Genomic DNA, 18,834 nt, shown 5'->3' on the forward strand with positions numbered 1-18,834 from the left:
TGAAGGAGAGTAACTCATGACCTACTATTGCATCTACCATAGCTTCAATGTGAGGAAGTGGGAATGGATCATTTGGGCAAGCCTTATTGATGTTTGTGAAATCGATGCATATTCTCTATTTCCCATTTTTATTTCTGAGTACTACCACGTTGGCTAACCAGTCTGGGTACTTAACCTCTCTAATCTTTCCAGTTTTGAGCAAATTTTGAATTTCTTCATTAATCACTTTGTTCCTTTCTGGTGCGAATTTTCTTCTTTTTTTGCTTTACGGGCATGTGCTTTGGGTCTACGTTCAACTTGTGTGTAATTACATCTGGAGTGATTCCCTTCATGTCTTCATGCGTCCATGCGAATGCATCTTTCTCTGCTTCCAAAAATTCTAGGACTTGCTTACTGAGATCTTTGCTCTACTCTACTCCTATTCCTACTTTCTGATCAGGATGGTCTAGGTTCAGCTGGACTTCAATTGCTTCTTGCTCTTCTCCTATGTTGATCTTTTCTTGGCCCAACTGAATCTCTGATTTTTATGCTGACCCTTTCACTGCAGATGTTGCTTTCAAGGCTATCTTGTAGCATTCTTTGGCTTCCTTTGGGTCTCCCTTAATTTCTTGATACCCTATTTGGTGGGAAATTTGATGATTTGATGGTATGTAGACAGGATGGCTTTCATTTCATGTATCCAAGGTCTGCCCAAAATTATGTTGTAGGATGACAGAGTATCGATCACTAGGAACATCACTTGCAGATTGATCCCTTTTGCATAGGTAGGCAATGTAATCTCTCCAATGGTCTTCTTAGTTTCTCCATTGAATCCGACAAGCATTGTTAACTTGTTGATGATGTATTTCTTGTCAATGCTCATATGTTTTACTGTATCGAGCATAATGATGTTGGCTGAACTTCCATTGTCAACTAGGATCCTCTTGATTAAGTAGTTTCTGACTGGCAGTAATATTACTAGGCCATCATGGTGCCCTTCCACTGCATCACTTTCCTCAAATATGATTGGAATATCTATCTTTGCATGCACCTTCTTGGTTGGCTTGTTCATGTTACTTTCTTTGGTGTGACGCTTTGCTGCTGAGTACGTCAAACTGCACACTTCTGATCCTCCGGAGATGAAATTGATTGTTTTGACTATTGGAGGAGGAGGCGAGGGTCCACCTTGATTGGACTCTCTTTCTCTGCCTAGGGCTTTAGACCTGTCCGCCATGAGTTCCTTGAGATATCCTTTCTTCAGCAAGTAGGCAACCTCCTTTCTAAGCGCCACGCATTCATAAGTAGTGTGCCGCCCAATATCTGAATGGAAATCACACCACCTTGATGGATCTTTCTTTTCTCCTGGCTTGTCGCTCTTCCTAGGCCATTGCACGGTATCTCCCATTTTGTTCAGGGTCTTAATCGCACCTGCACGGTTAACATTAAAACAGTATTTATGTAACTTAGGAGGTAGTTCAGGATCTTCCCTCTAATATGTGAATTCTCCTTCGACAGCATTAATTGTTCCCTCCTCAAAGCGGGATCGCTGATATGGCTTGAATCTATGATCCTTTCTGGGAAAGTTGTTGCTCCTTCTTGATGAACGATCTGGTTTAGGAGTCTTCCTTGCATAGACATCTTCTTCAAAACCTAACTTGGGCCATTGCTTTGGCTTGAACAGTCTCGAAACTTGTGCAGAGATACTTGGTCAATTCTTTATAAAGCTCGTTGTGGTCCAATAGTCCTCTTCTAAACGCTTCAATAGTTATGGGAGCGTCGCATTTATGTATTCCAATCTTCTCCCTATTGAACCTGTTAAGGTAGTCTCTCAAAGATTCTCCATGCCTTTGCACGACTTTATACAGATCTGAAGATTTCTTCTCGATAGATCTTTCTACTGCTAGCGAACTGGATTTTCAATAGATTGACCATCCTGCAAAAGATCGAATAGTCCCACTATCTAAATTAATGAACCAAGTTAGGGCTGGACTTGACAAGGTGGCTCTAAAGCCTTTACACATGATTGCCTCCCTGATATCTCTGGAGATTGAGCTGGTCATCATTTTCTGTTTGTAGAGGGACACGTGCTAATTAGGGTCTGTTGTATCATCGTACATGGCCATGCTGGGCGTGATGAACCTTTTTTGCACTTCTACCATGGAGATCTCTTCTGAGAAGGATGATTCTATGTAGCCATCTGCGGCCTCTTCCTCCATGGGCTTCGGCACTTTGGGGATCTTTGCAATCTTGGCCTCGAACGCCTTGAGTCTTGACCACCTTTTCTATCTTTCCCTCCTCAGTTCTTGCTTGCTTGCTCTTTTAGAAAGTACCTGCATCAATAAAACCTTCATCTAGGGTTGCGTCCCACTTGTTAAAACTTTTTCCCCATTAGTAGGGGTATGGAAAGCTCCTGATAGATCGAGCTGGATGGCTATGCCTTCGGTATTCGTTCTGAAATTGGCTATTTTGGATGCAACTGATTGTATTTGGTTGCGGAGGGCTTCATTTTGTTTGGTTAGGCTAGTGAGTTTGGCCTCAGTTTGGACATTTTGGGCCAATAAGGTCTCGATCTGACTTTTCTATTGGTTTAAGGTTTGGAAAAATGCATTCATTCCTTCATTGATTTCGGCTATAGTGAAGGGTACCAGTTGTCCGGTCATGGTTGGAAGGTGTTTTTGCTCTTTTGGAGAGTTTTTGACAGGTTAACTGATTATCAGCCCCACGGTGGGCGCCAAATTGTTTATGGCAAATCTTAGTGGTATAGTTCTAGGAATTTGCTTAAGGTTTTAGGGGTAATAACAATCAAACCTGCAATTAATAATCACAATAACCAAGAACAATAACAATAAAGAACGAGTAAAAATAACAAGGAAATAATAGTATAGAGACAATACTGAGTAAGGATGGGCTCCTTGATCAGAATAGACACAGAATTCGTAACTTGCATATATTTCAAGTATTAGTGTATGAATGAGGTTGTACATATGTTGCTAGCTATTTATACCTACGGATCCCTAGGGTTTACAAGTACTTACAGAATATATTCAAATAAGAAGGATCTTTGTTTGATTATTCTTCTTTCCTTGCGGCATTATGTATTTTTGGTATGCTTTCCTTGCTGACAAACGGATTGAGTCCCTTTCCATACTTGAGTCAATCAAGCTGTTTAGCTTGATTTCTCTTTATTTTCTTGCCTCTTGGATCTTTTGACCGTGCCCTACATCTTTTGGGCTCCTTGAGTGTACGGGCCCTACAATCTTTCAATATAGAATAAAGTAATTCATCAATTACATTCTAATATATCATGTAAAATTGATACATACTCATTGTTTCTTAATCATAAAAGGAAACATTTTTAACTTTTCAAATTACCTATGCTTCATATAAAAAAATTATTTATAAATTATATACTATTAAAAAAAGAAGAAGAAGAAAAAAAAAAGTGAAAATCTTAAACTTCAAAAATATATATATCATATATAAGTCTTACAAAATGAACATCGTCTTTTAATTTAATACATTTGGTATAAATAAAACGTATACAGAATTATTCTCCTTGCTGTGGCTTGTACCCCTTCTACTCTTATTTATGTTTGTATGCTTTCCTTGATAGATATTTTTTTCTCAATATATACATTATCTTTTAATTTTTTATTTCATTATCCTGTAAAAGATCAATTTTTGTAAGAAAATGTTAGTTACGATCAAAACACATAATAAACATATAACTAATCGTCTTCCCTTTCTTTTAAAAAAAATATACCAATCGTCTTTCCCGTTCATCCAGGGATAGCGACGGGTCGGATCTGGACCGGGTCCGGATGGACCCGGATCCAGATCCGTTTTTGTATCTAGGATCTAGATCCGACCCGAATATGTCGGGTCTGGAAAATGGAGACCCGGATCCAGATCTGACGGGTCCAACGGATCCGGGTCCAAAACTGGTCCAATATATTTTGCCTAATTTTTTGCAATAAATGTAATGTTTGGGGTCAAAAAATGCATTTCAAACTTTCGTCGAGGGTTATTAAGTTCAACAACTAATCTAAAAATACAAAGTAACCAACTTTTACGCTTATATTTTGTAATAAAAGTTATAAACAACGAAAAATGTACGATGTTACAAATGAGCAAGTGAAAAAACAACGATTATGTATCCGATATGAGCATCCAAAATTCATCTCTTGAAAAGGCTAATCTTTATAACTACTAACATCATTAACATTTTTAATAAAGAAACAAACAATTTTAATTTTTTGTTTTAATAGGAAAATTAAAAAACGGGTAAATGGATCTGGGTCCGGGTCTAGGGGCCAGACCTGGATCCAGATCCGTTTTTCTCAACAGAGCCCGGATCCGACGGGTCAAAATGTTGAAGATCCAGATCTATAAAAACGGATCTGGATCCACGGATCCGAGTCGGGTCCAGATCCAGTGCCACCCCTATTCATCCTCCTCTCACCTCTCTATTATTACTGCTGCTGTTGAACTTTTCGTTTTGGTTTGCTAGAGCCATTCTTTCTTCTTTCTTTCTTTTTATCGCTCCAATTTTTTGGCCCAAAATAGATTTGTGATTGTAAGTCAAAACAGTACGGAATGATGTTTTGGATGTCTGGATACTGGGTTTCGTCGTTTCGAGCTATTAGGAGTCGAATCTCAATTTTTTTTGTTAATTTTGAAATTTCAAGACATTCCAACTTTCTTAATTTGGGTCTCTTTTCAATTCTGTTCTAAATTAAAATTTTAATATTGGGCATTTTGTTGTAAATTATTTGTATCTGTATGAATTTATCTAGGTATCAATTGATTATTCATGGGTATTTTGCTGTCGTGGGAGATGGTTGGGCGTGGAGGGTGATTAAGCGGCCGGCAAGCTGTGGCGTTGGGATGTTGCTGCTGGCCGTCTGTTGGCAAGGATGGGTGGAATCGGATTAGCAAATGGTGTTTTTGCAGGTGGTGGATGGTTGAGTGCGTGAGGTTGGAGATTGATTCATTCTAAGTATTCATCATGGACATTGTAATGTCAGAATGTCGAGGATTGTAGGGAGAAGAAGAAACCATGACACTAATCTCAGTGGGACCAAATCATTTTGCTCATTTGTAGGATAATTTTGGGTTATTTAGTGAAGATGATGGTAACTCATCAACAGACAAATAATCCCGCTACAAAGCTCACTTGCCTCCTAAAAGCCTAAAAAAACTCCCTCTTACTTTTCCCTCCTAAAATTTTAGCTTCCCACTTTTATTTTATGGGACTTGCTTATTTGACATAATATTAGTGATAGGTTTTTTTATTTTATTTTTTTATTTTTTTAAAAAATAATAAGAAGAAATAAACATTAGAAAACCCTCCTCATGAGGGGAATTTCTAATGTAATAATATTAGTAATAGTGTATAAAAGTTATTTGTACACTAAGTCTACATGTATATACTGTATACTTTACCCCAAATGACAGCAACTCATGATTTAGGTAAGAGAATCTTTAATTGCTTACAGTACTCTCTTCTTGTCTCAGTGAAACTTTTAACTTTTTAGAGCATGAACAATGAGGATTATTGTCCTCTTAGAGCAAGATTATTGGAGAGGATATATGTCCTCTTGTGTGGGGTTTTTGCTGATTTGGAGTATTCCTCTTTGATGTTGGGTAATGTAGAGGATCCTCAAGGGGAAGAGGATTTTCAACAATCCTCTTTTGGCAAAGGATTGAGCACCTTGTCCTTGGTGCCAAGAGGATGAAGTGTCAACCTTTTATTTGTTTTTTTGTTACATAATTTTACTAATTCAAAAAAAAATTATAACGGTAACATATTTTTAAAAACTAATTTTACCAATGGTTGTATTTTTTTTTTCTCTATAAAATGAACCTAATTTTGGCCATTTTTATGCACTTCAATTTTGCATCTTTTTCACTCATTCCTCTCTTTCCTCTCTTTTTATAATTTTCTTTTGTAATGGATGAAAATAATCATAGTTATGGAAGAAATATGAATTTGGCAAAATATTTGTGGCAAGATTTTAGCATACTAGTAATCAGTAAGGGAAAAAGAGGATAATTAGTTATTTGTCTTTTATTTCTTGTATTTGTTGTACTTTAGTGTATCAATTAGTGTTTTTATTCCTAATTTCATGTGTTATTGTATCAAAATATTGGTAAAGTATGCTAATTTTTATTATGTATGCTAATTATCGAATCCTAATTATTAATATTATTATCATTATTAGACCTTATCATTAAATAAATCAATAAAAAATAATATTTCACAAAGATAAAATTTGAAGGTGGGGCCATATTTATAGTATAAAATATATCAAGAGGATACCCTTTGATATGGGAAAAATATATGGAAGAGGATGGAAGAGAGGAAAGAGATAGTGGAAAATGAGGTGCATGAAATAGAGTATGAGGTGTCAAAATAGGGTAAGGAGAGAGAATGTTTAAGAGGACAAAACCATCCTCACCAATATTTATGCTCTTAGCTCTCCTTTTTTGTACTTAATACAATGCTCATTGATCTTGAAATTGCTTAAAGTATCCTTTTAGCAAAACGAGAATACCAATTCCTCTTTGTGGAGAGGACTGAAAACTTTGGCTTGTGTGCCAATTTTTATTTTTAATATTCAACATACACATAATAATTAAATACATTTATAGAAGAGAGAATAAAATGTGGGGTATATATAAGTAGAAGAAGGAATGAAAAAGAATACTCATTGATGTTTAAAAAATAAAGAGAAGAGAATGAGAAAAAGGATTGAGATAGTGGGTAATGATGTGGAAAAAAGATAGTGTGATATGTCAAATAGAGAAGATGGGAAATAATATAGGAAAGGAAAGTTTTATCCTTAACAATATTCATGCTCTTACACTATTCATCTTATTCACTTTTACTAATGTTTGTGATTTATACATAAAATTAAATATAATCTAGTGGGAAATCGTCTTAATCACTTAATGAATAGTTTATTAATATTCTATTGTTATAATTTTACTTATTGATAATTAAAGATATTATCAATCATAGTTTTACATTGACATAAGTGTAAAAGACACGTTTTACTTATTTTAACAAAGAGGGAGTATTTTTTACAAGTCATCATTGTATAGGGAAATTAAACACAATTAAGGTCATAAAGCCCAATCCCCAAACAATAAATTGATCAAAATAGACTAACACATCAAATCAAGTAAGCACAAGATTGAGCTTTAGCCCAAACGAGACAAACAATTGGAAACAAAAAACAGCATGGTATAATTCTAGGAAATATCCATGCAATCATTGTATATCCTATATGATACAATACTGTATGTTATTAACAATTTTAAACCAAAGCTCGTATTCACGTTTCCTCCAGTCACTCGCATACAGGTTTCTCCATCAGCCAGCCCAGCAATGACTTCATTCATGGAATATTAACAGGCTACTTATTGATTCCAGTTTGCTTTGTATTTACTTCGACATATAATCCTGCAGTAAAGCCAGAACCCTAAGATCAGTCAAGTAAAAGAGTAAAAGTTTTAGATAAATGGGAAAATAATTATACACTTATAGTCTGCAGTAAAGCCCATACGAGTTTCTTTGTCAAGCTCTGCTAATTATCTGCTAATTCTTCATCCAGGGAATACTCAAAATCTCAAACTGCTCAGCTTTTTTAATCCTTAAAAATTAACACCTTATAGTCTGCACAAGGTACCATATTTGCTGTACTACTGGGCTGTTAACACACTAAGGGGGCGTTTGGTATAGGGTAAAAAAGGAATCAATAGAGTAGATTCCCTTTACTGTTGTTATGCCATTTTTATTCATTTCCTTTACCCCTCCTTACCCCAAAACTCCTCTACATTGATTCCCTACACCCCCATGGTATTTCAATCCCCTTTCCCTAAGCTACCACCACACCACCATACACCCACTACCCCACCACCGACACCCTCACCACCGTTGCTGCCTCACTAGCCAACCCTAACCACCTCAAAAAAGTCACCACGCCAACGAAAATCCACCTCAACCACCAATAACCCACCATCACCCCCATGAAAATGCACCCCCTCACAAAATTTCACCACCATCTCCACCCTCAAATACCCACTCGCAACCACTGGAAAACTTCCCTTATTCCCTAGAAAAACCAACCCCATCAACCCCAAATATAACCACACCATCCATCGGAAACTTACCCAAACTCAAAAAACCACTTAACTTCTATGATATCCCACCCATAACCCATAATAAATCAGAATTAGGAGGGAAAAAGAGAGTGTGAGAACCGATCATCGGTGAGGTTGGGTGGTCAGGTGCACAGTTGAGCATCCAAGTGTGGTGTTGGCTTGTGCTAGTGTGCTTGTGGAGGTGGAGTTAGGGTTGAGAGGGAAGGAGTTTAGTAATTTTATGGAAGAGAACAATGGGTTTCTTTTTTTCTTTTCTTCTCTCGCCTCTTTAAACAAACTTCCAAGTAAATCCAAGATTTTTCGTTTCCTTTCTTACCCAATCTCTTTGTTGATTTCATACCCTTTCCCTTTGTTTTACCAAACACCCCCCTAGTGGTTCCAACTCTTATTCTTACTCCTACAACACCTCATATCCACTTTGTCAATATCCTCATAATGCATAGAAGATACATAACTTATCTTGATCTAATAAGGACCTTGATAAATAATAATTAGAGAACCTGTTTAGGTATGTATTCTTATAGCTATATGTATTCACCCAAAATACTCGCAACAACTTGAAATATTAGGCTAAAAAATTATACTTCCTCCCAACATTGGAAATTCTATATCATTCACACAAACTCCTTTGATTGTCTTTTATGATTTATAAGCTAGGAAAAACATAGTCATTTGGAGTCTTGTTAGATTCGTCTCGATATATAATTTTAAAATATTCATTTTATAACTCTACTAAAACTAGTATTAAAAAAATAATTATTATTATATAAAGTACATTGGCAAACATGAAAACCCCAATATTACAATTAAAAAAGAACAAAGCAAGTATTACTTGAACCACAAGTAACTAAAGTGTTGACACGCACACAAGCTAATTGATGAAAGAAGCAGAATATGACTCAAAGCCATTACACACTTCATACAAGTAAAGGCAATTACTTCACTCGTAATTCATTATAAAATAAAGATCGAGTTCCATCACTTTTTATTATCTAAAACACTTGCTAATAAATGAAAAAGAAACTGAATTGGCTAAACCCCAAACATGGAGATCTTTTCTTATAATCCATCTTTATAACAATAACATCACGAATCATTTGATTTCCCAACCTAATTCTTATTTATGACACTTGTAACCAATGTATAAAAAAAGATCAAGGCGCACTGAAGCGAGAGGGGTTCTTCAGTGCGCCTCCTCTTTGAAGTGAGGCGCTGTATATGGACAGTTTAGAAAGTTTGGCTGAAGTTTGCCTCATGTGCGCCTCGGGTGCGCCTCGGGTGCCTTGGGCGCTTGTTGTACGCCTAACCCAAAACGCTCGCCCATACCTCATTAAGCGCTTACCCCTGATCGCCTTGCGCCTCAGCGCCTAGGCGCGCTTATTCAAACATTGCTTGTAACATTGCAAGTCAAATTTATATTTTAAGTAAATTCAAATACTAAAGTTGACGGGTCATTGAAAGATGACAAAAATCTATATTAAAATGTCAATACAATAATTAATCAGAAACAAGAATGTCAAGTAAAATATGTATTACAAGTAGTACATTAATTCAAAACGGTCAAAGATAGCTGCAGGTAGGAAAGTAGTCAAGTACAGATGGTTTATAATCCCTCTAATTTATTCAAACCCAGGATCTCCCAAGTTCCTCGGAGGTGGGAACACGCTACTACTAAACCGTCTTTAAAGGGGTATATCATAGTTTGTTGAGTGACATTCAATACTCTAAAATCTTAGCACAAAGAGCAAGTAGACCTACTGAAACAAGATGGCTAAATAAAAAATTAAGTTGAAAAGGAAGCCAAAATCATTTTCAAACTATAGAGCATAGAAGAAAGGTTATAAATGCTCTCTTAGAGCACTAGCAATGGTGATCATTTTTTTTGCTCATGGGCATTTTTGATGAGCAAAAAAATTGATCACCAACCACAATGGTGAGAAAATGGTAAAATCCAAAAAAAAGCCCATGAGCAAAACCAAAAAAAGCTCAAAACATGAGCATTTTTATTGATGAACAGTAATCCAAGTGGGCCGTAGTTTTGTCAGACCCAATGGAAAAAATAAGTATATTTGTAGTTGGGTTACTGTTCATCAAAGCAGATTTTTTTAAAAAAAAATAAGAGAATCTGACGCGTGACAGTGGGTTGGCGAATGGGGCGATGACACGTGGCTTGCGCAGGTTCCCAGCCAATCAGAAAATTATAGCCGTTTACAACGGTTATATATTTGTAATTGATTTTCTGAAAAATATATTTTGTAAAAAAAAAAAAAAAAAATTACCAACGGTCATAAAATTGAATTCTCTATAAATAGACATGCATTTTGATATACTTTGATATAATTTTGTAAATACTTTAAATCCTCCACATTTTAATTGTGAGCATTTTTTTTGCTCACCATTGGGAGAGAAATTGTGAAAACAATTTGCCCATGAGCAAAACTGATTTGTTGAGAGAGAAAGTGGGTAGAGAGAGAGTGGGTGAGCATTTTTTTTGCTCACCATTGAGAGTGGTCTTATATACGAGTAACTAAAATCTAGGTCAGAAAATCTTGAGTTAGAAGTGTCCCAGGGAAGTGGACAGCAATGGGAGCAACCTCCTCTCATTACCATCCATGATCAGATTCTTGAACAAACACACTAGTCCATACACCTGGAGGCAAGTAAAGTCTGAGAATTTATTTCAAGGGATGGATGAGGTGAGATTAGCTACATCCGTTGAACTGCCAAAAACATTCTTTAATTGAAGCTGCTAATCTGGATTTAAGTTAAAACATGGAAGAATTTACAATCAGTTTTGAGGTAAATTGTGGCAGGTCTGTGTCTTCAATTTTTCAAAGCACAAGAGTTTAGGACCATGATTGCATGGGATGGGGCTCAATTCCAAACGTGGTAAAATAACGGGTATGCAAAACATTACCCATGGTGAATCTGGTACAATTGAGTACGAAATAAATTAATTAATTAAAAAAAATTTGTTGGTGATTTTTTATTGACTTTTATTTGAATAATAAATTAAATATATTTCCAGATGAATTTGCTACTTATTATGTTCACTTTTAGTTGCAACAGTTCAGAATTTACACTATTCATATTCTTACAATTTACCTTTATTTATTTATATGTTGAGGACAATAGTAATGGGGAATTTTCTTAAATTTGTCTCATTTTACAATTTTCACAATATCTAATTTTCATATCTTTCACTTATCCATAATTAGAAATACGGTGGGTTAAAATTTTATAAAGTTAAAGTGTTGCAACTAAAAGTGAAAGGAAGATATATCTTACTCCCTCCGTTTCGCATTAGTTGCAACACTTTCCATTTTCGGCTGTTTCATATTAGTTGCAAGACTTGCAACACTACTATATTTGGAAAGGACCCACAATTATTTTATAATTTCTCTCTCCCACTAACCCCACTTTTACAAATATTTTATTATATCTCTTTCCTACCAACCCCACCCTCACTACTTTTTTTTATTATTTCTATATCTTACTAACAATACTTTATATTATAAGCTTATAAACCTAGCCTATAATTTTCTTAAACTATGAGCCAAGCCTACTGTTGCAGCTAATACGAAACGAAGGGAGTATATGGTTGTGTTTAAGTATGTGGGTTGCTTAAGAAATAATTACATTGAAGGCCCAACGTATATTAAAGACCCAAAATAGCTTAGGGAGATCAAAGCTAAATCACAAATTAAAAAGCGCTAGCCGTCAAACTTTTTTAAAAAGGGTAGCCCAAGTTAGACCTGGCAAACGGGTCGTTCGGGTCGGGTACGGGTCGGATTAGTTCGGGTCCGGTCAATTTCGGGTCAATCAATAATCAGGTCGGGTCAATTCGGATTTCGGGTCAATGGTAATTCGAGTCAATTCGGTATCGGATCAACACTTCGGGTTGAGTTTGGGTCAGGACAGTCTTCTGGTCCAATTGTCGGGTCGATTCGGGTCGGGTCAATCTTCATCTTTGTTGACGTAGAAATTTGACCAATAATATATTATAATTATCAATAAGTATAAAGTAAAACAATTGAATATTAATAATATATTCATTAGACAATTCCAACCGTACTATATACACAAGACTGTATTGTTTCATATTTATGATTACTATAACAAGTGTTCCTAATCAAGTGGAACTCTTTATGAATTATGAGTACTAAATTACACGCACATTCCAACAGTACTATACACATAAGACTATAATGTTTATGTTATTTCGAAAAGTGTTTATTCCGGTAAAGTAATTGCCCTAAATCAGTTAGGTCATTTTGAGTATTTGTTAATTTGGGTCAGGTGAATTTTAGGTATATTTCGGGTCACTTCGGGTTTCGGGTCTGTTCAAGTCCATCAATTCGGCTCAGTTCGAGTTTCGGGTCACTTTGGGTATCGGGTCAACTTTGAGTCGGGTCAATTCGGGTATCGGGTCAACTTTGGGTCGGGTCAATTCGGGTATCGGGTCAAGTTCGGGTCAACTCCACTTCAGGTCGGGTTAGTTTTGTGTTCGGGTCAATTTCGGGTTTATGTTTTCGGGTCACAGGTCGGGTCAGGATTGCAAGGTTTAGCCCAAGTTATGGCCACGCGAGACAAGGAGAAAGGATAGAGAAAAAGACTTAAAAATAAACAAATTACAAGCATATGAAAGAAGAGAGAGAAAAAAGAGTTGGAAATTGTCGATTAGAGAACCAATCAAATGAAAGTTGCAAAGCCGCATAAACAACCGCATTTGGCTCAGCCACAAAGAAGAGTCGCCACCTTCGATCGTGACAACTAGCGACCTAGGTTGCGTATGTTCCGCATTCCGATACGGAAACCAATTCACGTATGTTCCTTGTATCACCTTTTAGGACATAACACTTTGAACAAAGTTAACAATTAACAGGTTCAGGCTCACATTCACAAAGTTTCAACTTTGAATTACAACAGTGAGCACATGAAACCCTTACTCAACAAATCTAGTAGGCAAGTCATCTTCTGCCTTTGAGATCAAGACTCAGATTGAAAAAACTTTTATGGAATCAATATGATAAGGATTTAATCCTTTGAAATATTGTTGAATAATGTATGGGAATGGTATACAACACCCTTGCTTGGCCACTCCTAAGAGGCTAAAAGACAACCTAGCCTTATCAGGAGCCTTGTTAGAGGAATAGAGAAATGGTAGGTTATGGTAAAATAGGACACCATATTCAAAACACTAAGGTTAGTTAGCATCAGACTAGCAAGAAAGAGAAATCTTACACATATTTTCATAAACCATCAATGACTGTAGATAAAAGCTGAAATTCAATCTATGTACAATTCACAAGGCAAATGCAGTTAAGGTTAAGGGTGGAGACCGGAGAGCCTCATAATGCTGTGGGGGATAATAACTAGCTTCCAGCAAATCATAGGACATAAAGATGGATCTTTCACCAAGGATACAATATATAATAAAACTCAGCAGATATTTAAAAAAAAATAATCAAGGAAATGAGGCTTTAAGAAACTCCAGCACAGATGAACAGGACTAGCTCTCCCAATGATGAAGAGTTCAGAGAAGGCTTGTTGAAAAAGATTAGAATGGTTGAGTATCATAGTAGTTCAAGGTGCTTAAAAATATTTACTAAAGATAATATTAGGTAGAGCAATTCAATCTTAATTCAATCTAAGTCCAACCTGATTTGAAGAAAAAAAAAAACCTATCCAAGTCCGGGAATGAAAAATATGAATCCAAGTCCCATTAAAATAGTCCAAATTCGAATGAAGTCGGATCGGACTCAAATCTTGCTTGACGCCCGATGGACCTGACCCGAGTCTGAGTCTGACCCACTATATATATTTATAGGACTTTTACTGCTTTTTTTTAGGGGGTATAAAAGAAGTAAAGAACCAAAACCCTTTTTTTAATGCTTCACCCACTTTCTTCTGCTTTGCTATATTGAACCATCTTCTCTTCTAATCTTTCTTTCTCCTCGAAGTACCTCTTCTCTAAAAAATACCCCATATTTATCCCTCTAATATTTCGATCTCATCAATTAATGTTTCTCTTCTCATATCAATTTAAAGAGCCCGAACTTGGTTGTCATGTGTACCTATGTGTGTATTGGTTCAAGTTCACAAATCTCTTTCTCAAAGTGTTCATATCAATTTGTAGATCTAGACTTGTAACTTATAATAAGAATCAAAATTGAGAGAACATAAGTATGTGCTTTTTAAATTAATATTGTTAGTTGATATTTCTAAATCTAAGTTTCATCATTTCTGTAATTGTTTGTTTATAATAATTAAAAATTTATACATATAATGCTATTGAAATTTCATTTGCTATTATACAATGTAGAGTTTTCAATAATTTCGAAATGCATAAAATATAAAATGTAAAAATTTTCCTTTACAAGCGGATTCAGATTTGGGAGGTTGCAGAGGTTATCAGTGACAGAGTCAGAGTTTAACTCCAATTGTGTGGTGGGATTGAGCCAGATAATACATAGTCCAACCCATTGCCTTTCCTATATGACAGTAATCCTCCATTTTCTTTTCAAGTGATAAATGTAAAGCTTATTTATAATTCTGAATTTTGAAAATACAAATCAAAAGGAAAATTCTGGAATATTGGGCTGGATACTTCTTAAGACTCTGTAATTCAATAATGGTCAGAGCTCATAGATACAGGTTACTTCTTATTCCTACTATCCAACTCTAGTACGACATATGAATGGATAAGTAATAAAACTTTTGAAAGGGCTCTTGGATAATTCAATCCTACAAAAAGGAATCGCAACCAATAACCATCCCAATCCCCTCCCCCACAAAATAATAACTAGAGAAAAGAAGAACTATAAGTAGCTTTCAAGCATTTATTTAAAAAACAAAGACTCAATTATAAAGTTTTATCCATTGAAATTCAGCTTCAACAATTTACCCCCATTAATGAATAGCAAAATGATTTTAAATTTATCACAAACAACCTTGGGAAAGCCTAGCTCTGGAAAAGACCAAATCTCCCAATTTTAATTTTGGCTGGTGGTTACTGTAGTCAATAATCGTGCCAAAAGAAAATTTAGGTAGTGATCAAAGCACAAAGATCGACAATGAGAGGAAGAAGGAGACTTAGCACAGAGAGGAGAAATTGGAAAAGGCAGCATAAACACAGGAACATGGAAGGGGACAGAAATGCACAAAAGAGTAAATTTTGGTTTGCAAAGCCAAGCAGGGATCAATTATCTAGCCAAAAAAATGAAAAGGATGAGAAAGGATGCATTCGAATAAAGAAGAAAAACAGGTACATTACATTACATTGTTAAGCCTAAGCAACTACTTTCTGTTAAGATGGTGATGATCATTGATTGCCTAAAATCCAATAAAATAAATAAAATAGGATTAGAAAAGATGCATTAAATAAGGAGGAAAAGCAGCTGCATTGTATAAATTTGCAGAGCCTAAGCAACCTCTCTTTGTTAAGATGAAGATCGCTTAGTCATCTATAAAATCCTCAAAAAAATTTAGCATATGTAGATAAAATGGAGGCTGAACAAACTAAAAGCTCCTTTAGGATTGCAGAAGTCTATGTGTGCATCTCCTAGAGGAGGATAGAGATAGCCAGAGAAGAGGAGCTTTCTACTGCACAAAGGAAACCAGAGAGACATCAAGGGGAGAGGGGGATAAGCCAAGAAATTGTGAAGGAGAGATTCAACGGAAACAAGGATGGAGAAAGAAAGATATCATGTAATCACGCTCTAGAATTTCTTTTGAATTCCAGTTTTCTTTCTCTAAATTTTAGAACAACTTAGATTTCTCAGAGTGAAATAAATTTATGATTTTTCTGGCCATTACTTTCTACCCACCACTATATTTGTAGCATTTCACGGTACTTTGATAGTTATTTAGCTTGTTACGAAACTGCAATTCAAGTATTCAGCCTTCTATAAACATATGTAACATAGTTCCAGCCAAGCCAATGACAAATGCTACATATGACCTTGTACTGGACCCCCACTACTCTTAAAGAATTTACTAAGATAATAGCAACTAAATTCAAATCCCTAATTACTATATAGTATAAATATAAAGTTTAAAGAGCAATCCAGGTAATTAAAATTATCTCCATTCTCCAAAATAGCTAGTGATCTTCAACAGAAAAAAACTATAAGACTGTGAATGTAAAGAAATTGAGACAGCAATACATTTCACAAGTAAAATAACAGCAATCAAATCATAAAGAATTCTACCTGACTAAGAGGTGAACTCCCATTAGCTAAAACCTCCGGCTCACATCATATATTGTGATGTCCTGGCAGCCATACTAGCAACATGAGCTTGCATCTGAGCGGCTCGAACTTTCATAGAAGTAGCCCTGTGGAAAAACTGATCTCTCGACAACAGCCTCACATTCTTCAAGTACTGATCAAAAGGTATAACTCCATCCTGAACCGCCTTATCCAAAGAATAAATGACATCCTCTATCGCCAAATCAGAGGCGCTAGCGTCGATCATCTGCTTTGAAAGAGCATCACAAGGCTCGAATGCATCATCAACATCGACATTATTCCCCAATTTCGACATCTTCTCCTCATTTTCCCTCAACCACCCTTCCAATACATCTGCATTTGTCAACACCAATTGCAATTGCTGTTCCAACCCTTCCTTCTCATCCAACATCTCTTTCAACCCCTTATTAATCTGCTCCTCCCGCTGCCTCAAATTCGCTTGGGTGCTAAATAAACCTTCCATTTCTGCCTCCCTCGTCTTCCTCAACCCCACAACATCTCCATGAACCATCTCCACAAGCTTATTAATCGCATTCCTCTTAAAAACCTCGTTCGGGTCATCAGTCCCCCCACTCGGCCTCTGAGGCGACGGGGGCATAATCCGCCCACTACCCACATATGGCGATGGCGGGAAAACCCTCGGACCCGCCACCGAAGGATGCCCAACAGACCCAGAACCCATAGAACCCGAATACCCCGAATTCGACAAACCCCCAGAATCCCCACTCAAACTATGACTATGACTATGGCCATGATTCTGATTGGCGCTCAGATTACTCGACCCGGAATCGGGTTTCCTCTGCGAATACAAAGGCGGGTCTCTCCCAAAATAATGACTCAAATCACGACACAAATCAACCAAATTAGAGCTAGGGTAGATCCACTTCTGCAAATACGGAATCGAAACCATCCCAGAAGGCGTAACATGAGGATGAGGGCGTTTGATAATCATATCACGAGTAGGATTGACAAAAACACAAGGAGGATGACGAGGGTACAACTCCATAAGCCAGATAACAACAGGGATATTGTAAGTAACACCAGCATAAGACATGGGAATAGTGCCGTCAGCTTGAAGAAGTTTGACAGTGCGACCATCGTTGTGCGTGAAAATGGCGGTTTTGGGTTGGAGAGAAGGGTAGGCGTCGGTGAGAGAGACGAGGTGTTGGCGGATCAACCATTTGACGTCTTCGGAGTAAGGGAGGGAAGAAGGGCCGCGTTGTGAGAGGACGTTGCTGAGGAATTGAAGGGTTTGGGGGTTTGAAGCGCCGCCGTGAAGGGGTTGTGGAGGTGCCATTGATGGAGGAGATTGGAGGAGAAGGAATTTGGGAGGAAATTGAAGTCACCGACCTGATTATTATAATGGCTTGAATTTTACGACTAGGACTTTGGAGATATGTGTAAAGAAAAAGAAAAAACAAAAGGAAAATTAAAGAAAATGAAAACAAAACAAAAAAAAACCCCAAAATCCTATCAGACCCCCCGTTTCTTCTACTTCGATTCAAGTGGCTGGCTGGCTGCTCGCTCTAATTCCCTTCGATATTCACCAATGGTGTCAATTCGGGTAAACGGGTTGGATTTGAGTCGGGTTAGTTTGGATCGGGTCAACTCGGATTAATATCGTAACCTATGCGGGTCGGGTTCGGATTGGGTCATGTCGGGTCATAAATCTTATCGGGTTTGGGTCAAGTCAATAACAGGTCGGCTTACATTCGGGTCGGCTGAACAATAGGTCGGGTTTAATTCGGGTTAAAATGAGTTAGGGTCATTCTTGGGTTCGAGTCGGGTCCAGTTCAAGTCAATAATTTGCGGGTTATAATCAGGTCGGGTCATTTCCAAGTCGGGTCATGTTCGGGTTTGGGTTTCAAATATTGGGTTAATTTGGGTCTCGGGTTGATTTCAGGTCGGGTCATATCGAGTTCGGGTACATTTTTTGTGTCGGTTTATAAACAGTTCATATATTGACGTTTATGTTTAATCATTATCAATTTCTTCATTTATTACTTTTTTCGCTTATTTTAGGATAAATAATTTCCTATAAGTTCAAATTCAAACTAAATGTGATCATGTAAATTTAAGATAAATTATAAAAAGTTCATATTAATTTCGATAAGATATGTTCAGATCCTATTCTAATCTATTTTTCATTGGTTCCACTCATTTTAGGTAACAATTTCAGACTAGTTATATTTAAGTTAATAAGTTCAAATAAGTTTGGAAAATACGTCATACAATGTTCGGATTCGGGTCTCAAATACTCGGGTTAACTCAGGTTTAGATAGGGTTAGTTTCAGGTCGGGTCATATCAGAATCGAGTCACCATAATCGGGTTCGGGTAAATTTTTCAGTTCGGTCAGCTTTTAACAGTTCTAGTAATAGGTCGGGTTACATTCAAGTCGGGTTAGTAATAGGTCGGGTTAAATTCGGGTCGGGT

General features: G+C 36.7%; 2 protein-coding genes across 2 annotated transcripts; both read right to left on the bottom strand.

The window, feature by feature from the left end:
• Positions 1 to 616: 616 nt before the first annotated feature.
• Positions 617 to 1,384, bottom strand: LOC110720247. The gene has a single exon (XM_021899249.1). The coding sequence runs from the start codon at positions 1,382 to 1,384 to the stop codon at positions 617 to 619; it is 768 nt and encodes a 255-aa protein (XP_021754941.1).
• A 5,717-nt stretch (positions 1,385 to 7,101) lies between these two features.
• LOC110720263 (protein ELC-like) lies at positions 7,102 to 17,943 on the bottom strand. Its single transcript, XM_021899266.1, has 2 exons — positions 16,362 to 17,943; positions 7,102 to 7,447 (listed from the first exon to the last, which is right to left on the bottom strand). The coding sequence occupies exon 1, from the start codon at positions 17,695 to 17,697 to the stop codon at positions 16,402 to 16,404; it is 1,296 nt and encodes a 431-aa protein (XP_021754958.1). The 5' UTR covers positions 17,698 to 17,943; the 3' UTR covers positions 7,102 to 7,447; positions 16,362 to 16,401.
• Between the last annotated feature and the right edge of the window lie 891 nt (positions 17,944 to 18,834).

This window comes from Chenopodium quinoa, unplaced genomic scaffold, assembly GCF_001683475.1.
Source record: "Chenopodium quinoa cultivar QQ74 unplaced genomic scaffold, ASM168347v1, whole genome shotgun sequence".
NCBI classification, from domain to species: domain Eukaryota; kingdom Viridiplantae; phylum Streptophyta; class Magnoliopsida; order Caryophyllales; family Amaranthaceae; genus Chenopodium; species Chenopodium quinoa.

Excerpts from the sequence above, each read along its gene's own strand:
- LOC110720247 (XM_021899249.1), bottom strand. The coding sequence starts at position 1,384 with ATGGGAGATACCGTGCAATGGCCTAGGAAGAGCGACAAGCCAGGAGAA.
- LOC110720263 (XM_021899266.1), bottom strand. The coding sequence starts at position 17,697 with ATGGCACCTCCACAACCCCTTCACGGCGGCGCTTCAAACCCCCAAACC.